The 4505-nt window shown below is 39.6% G+C and overlaps 1 protein-coding gene across 1 annotated transcript; it reads left to right on the forward strand.

Annotated features, from left to right (window-relative positions):
• Positions 1-240: 240 nt before the first annotated feature.
• LOC107801331 (pollen receptor-like kinase 1) lies at positions 241-3865 on the forward strand. Its single transcript, XM_016624638.2, has 3 exons — positions 241-1188; positions 2176-2931; positions 3082-3865. Exons 1-3 carry the CDS (start codon positions 285-287, stop codon positions 3678-3680), a joined length of 2259 nt encoding a protein of 752 aa, XP_016480124.2. The 5' UTR covers positions 241-284; the 3' UTR covers positions 3681-3865.
• The last annotated feature ends 640 nt before the right edge of the window (positions 3866-4505 follow it).

Here is a 4505-nt window from a genome sequence, read left to right on the forward strand (position 1 = left end):
AATATCTTTTTAGGATATCAAATTTCGAGGCCAACTTCATTGTTTTGAAATTTAATCTTGAATAAACTCTTATATATAGAGGTATAGAGTGAATAAATGCCCTCATATTAGTTCGGGCTGTTACGTGGCAATCATAGCTTGGCACTAGCTCTCTCTTCCTTCTCCAACATTGAGGAGAGAACACAAAGAGAATTTTTAAAAAGAAAAAAAGAAAGTAAAAGGACGTACGGAAGACGTTGAAAAAAGTCATTTAATAAAAACCAAAAGAAATGCCGTAAAAATCTATGGTTAGAGAGGTGTGCAGTGCTTATGCCTCAAATTGTGGTTTGTTGTGGGTAGCCAAAAGAAGGATGATGACGGAGGTGCAAGATGCCGGCCGGCCACCAGTGCTTGTTTACGGAGATCCGCAGCGAGAAGCAGAAGCACCCATTACCTCGTTTGCATGTTCTTCATCATCAAGATCAAGATCATGCTTTCGTCACATGATCATTTTCCTTCTTCTTGTGTCATTCACATTTGTATCGGCTCAACCTGCAGCAGTAGATGTGGACGACGACCCCACAGATAAAACAGATCATCTTCCAGATGCAAAGAGCTCTTCCGAGGCTCTCCTCAACTTCAAAAGCTCGTTATCTATATCTTCAGCTAAAGGACGGGAGGTACTTGGGTCTTGGGTTCCATCCGTAAGTCCATGTAATGGGAACATTGAGAACTGGTCTGGAGTGATTTGCTTTGAAGGGGATGTATGGGGTTTGAGACTTGAGGACTTGGACCTGTCCGGGGCGATTGATATAGATTCCCTGCTTCCGTTGCATTTCCTACGGACCCTGAGCTTTATGAACAACAGCTTCAAGGGAGCAATGCCTGATTGGAATAAACTCGGTGCGCTCAAGTCGTTGTACTTGTCCAATAATAGCTTTTCCGGTCAAATCCCGGATGATGCTTTCAAGGGTATGACTTATCTCAAGAAATTGTATTTAGCCGACAACCAATTCACAGGCAAGATTCCCACCTCCCTGGCTACCTCCTGCCCCAGGCTCTTCGAGTTGAGGCTCGAAAATAATAGATTCAGTGGCTCTATACCTGATTTTCCCCGGGACGTTCTCAAACTCTTCAACGTATCCAACAACCAACTCGAGGGACCAATCCCTCCCTCTCTTTCTTTAATGGATCCAACAACATTCTCAGGTATACGTAACATGCTACCCATGACTGCGTCATTAATTATTGCATTTCCTCCACGTAGGTGGGAAATATTGTTTAGCAATAACTAACAACGTGCGCCCCCTAAATACCACCTCAATATTTTTATGAACAACCATGGACGGAGAGGGCGAGTGCCAAAAGGGGCAACTTCTTCATCTAGCAGATACATTCCCCTCGTCGTTCCAATCAACATAGAAGGATATATTTAAGAAGAAAAAGAAAAGAGAGGACCATAAAGAGGTTGTGCCGGTGGATTAATTTGGCGTGCATACTTAAGGTCTCTTAATTAATACTAAGTATTTAGAAGATTCTTTGATTGATGTTGTCTTTCTTGTGGTGGCTCTTACAATTTATTCTAATTTGTATATAAGCTACTGGGAAGCCAGATCCAAGATATACCCCAATAAGTATATACAAGATGAATATTTTGATTGGGAAAAAGATGGACTATATGTAGAAGTAGGAAGTATTGCTTTGGTAATATTCTCCCTAATACCATCTGAAAATATATTCAAATAAGTATTAGTCTAACGATTCGTTTAATTTGCCTATGCGCAACAATCTTAATTTGGAACTAGGCATATGCATGAAACGATATACTCCCTCCGTTTCAATTTATGTGAACCTATTTCCTCTTTAGTCCGTGCCAAAAAGAATGACCTCTTTCCCTATTTGAAAACAATTTACCTTTACGCACTGATTTATAGCGACACAAAATAGATGTGCTTCATTTTATACCACAAGTTCAAAAGTCTTCTCTCTTTTCTTAAACTTCGTGCCCAGTCAAATGGGTTAACATAAATTAAAACGGAGGGAATAATATATAGCGCGATATCCTATATTTGTTTTTTTTTCCTAATATAAATATATAATTGGAAGTGTAATTTTATCATTTCCATTAGTCCGATCCATATGTTTTTTTCCGTTGTTGTAATAAGTAATTTGACATATAGAGATCGTACTATACAGGGAACAAAGGTCTGTGTGGGAAGCCATTGGAATCTGCAGCTTGCAACTTCCCAAGTCCAGAAGCAGATACTCCCAACAGTCTCAACTCCACGGTCAGCGGCCAATCTGGTGATATAATTAGGAAGTCGCCCTCTCTTCTGAGTAGAGTGATGTTGATCGTTGCAATTTGTTTGGTGGTCTTATGTCTCATGATTGTGCTAATTCTTATTATTTGCCGCCGTAGCCATAGCAGCAGCCAAAGTAATCAACAAGTAGGTCGGGCTGTTGATTACTCGAATATTGATGGGGATCAAAGTGCCTTTACATCATCAACGTCAGCTCCTGATGTGATAATGAGCGGCAACCTGCCAACTTACCCAAGACACGATAATAACCATTCAAATAGTACTATTAACAATAACAAGGCATTAGAGGCACCAGCAGGAGCAGCGGTAGTAGGTAAGTTGTCATTCGTTAGAGATGACAGGCCACGATTTGATCTACAGGATTTGCTAAGAGCATCAGCGGAGGTGCTTGGGAGTGGGAACCTGGGGTCCTCTTATAAGGCTCTACTTATGGATGGCCAGGCCGTGGTGGTGAAGAGGTTTAAGCAAACGAACCATGTCGCAAAAGAAGATTTCCACGAGCACATGAGGAGGTTAGGTAGACTAAGCCACCCCAACCTACTCCCCCTTGTGGCCTATTATTACAGAAAAGAAGAGAAGCTGCTTGTGTATGACTACGCCTCCAATGGTAGCTTGGCCAGTCACCTTCATGGTATGGAGTTAATTACTACATTCATCAATTTCTCTCTTTCTATATATATATATGTTGTACATGCATGAATGAGTAAATATCCCCTAATTAGTTACACCTGCGTACGTACTAGCTAGCTGCTTCATTAATCTAGCTGTATGGTCTGTATAGGCAATCAGTCTAGGCTGGAGTGGTCAAGACGCTTGAAAATCATAAAAGGAGTTGCAAAGGCCTTGGCCTACCTTCACAATGAGCTGCCAAGCCTAGCACTTCCGCATGGTCACCTCAAGTCATCGAATGTGCTTTTGGACAAATCTTTTAATCCCGTGTTGATGGATTACACATTAGTGCCTCTGGTGAATCTTGCGCAAGTACAACATCTTCTAGTGGCTTACAAAGCACCGGAGTACGCACAACAAGGCCGCGTCACGAGGAAGACTGATGTTTGGAGCCTTGGGATTCTAATACTAGAAACCCTGACAGGCAAGTTCCCCACAAACTACCTCGCTCTCAGCACTGGCTATGGTACCGAATTGGCTACTTGGGTCGACTCCATTATTAAAGATAATGAGTTAGCTTTTGATAAAGAGATGGACAGTACAGAGGATAGCCAACAACAGATCCGAAAGCTCTTCAACATCGGAGTGGCTTGTTGTCAAGAAGATTTGGATACAAGGTGGGGTCTGAAGGAAGCTGTTGAAAGTATACAAGGCTTAAATGAGAAGGACGACGCCGACGGCAACAGCGATCAAATTGATGTTGGAGTTTGACCTCGTCCAACTATATCAATTCCATTCCCTATATATGTAAAAATACATGATGTACTCATGGATCCCAGTGCATTACATATCATGTCTGTACACATTTTCATTGTATACTTCACTAAATTACTAATGCCGAAATAAACCTACCAATGTATGTCTTTCATTCCATAATTCGACGCTACAGTTTGGAAGTGTGTGTGTACATCTACAACTTTTTTTATTAGCTCTAAAATGTTTTGGTTCGCGTATATGGGTATGGGGTATCGTTTGATTTGATCGAGGATAAGAAAATTTAATTTTGGTATAAAAATTTGTACTATTATTACCTATACGGTTGTTTGGTTTTAGATAGAGAACTATGTATTACCTACTAGTATAATCTTAGTATGCTTAATGCATCGTTTGGCCAATACCTTTGTATTGCATTACTTATATTCGTCTGTATAATTAACTATTATTCTGTGTATTACTAATACAATATTAGTAAACTAATGTATGCTAAATTTTCGGTATTAAACCCAGCAAAACCTATGCAGATTTTGACGCCAAAAATCAAACGTTGTATGTTACTAACATAGATATAACTTATGTTGGAATTTTGTATTATTTTATAGGGATAAAATATGGAATTAAATACTTGTATTAACAATGGGTAAAAGTTCCTTTAAAGTATTACATACAATCCATGTATTATATTACTCACCATGACAGTTAATACATTATTGTTCACCACATAACAATCATGTGTAATCCTTAGGATTTGTTTGGTTTGTGAGATACGGGATAGTAGTACTGCACTAAAATGAAAAGTTACTTTATTTCGCATATAGT

The sequence above is a fragment of the Nicotiana tabacum genome, chromosome 6 (genome assembly GCF_000715075.1).
Source record: "Nicotiana tabacum cultivar K326 chromosome 6, ASM71507v2, whole genome shotgun sequence".
Lineage (NCBI taxonomy): Eukaryota > Viridiplantae > Streptophyta > Magnoliopsida > Solanales > Solanaceae > Nicotiana > Nicotiana tabacum.

Excerpts from the sequence above, each read along its gene's own strand:
- LOC107801331 (XM_016624638.2), top strand. The coding sequence starts at position 285 with ATGGTTAGAGAGGTGTGCAGTGCTTATGCCTCAAATTGTGGTTTGTTG. Across the intron at positions 1,189-2,175 it reads GGATCCAACAACATTCTCAG|GGAACAAAGGTCTGTGTGGG; the intron begins GTATACGTAACA and ends CGTACTATACAG. Across the intron at positions 2,932-3,081 it reads CTTGGCCAGTCACCTTCATG|GCAATCAGTCTAGGCTGGAG; the intron begins GTATGGAGTTAA and ends TGGTCTGTATAG.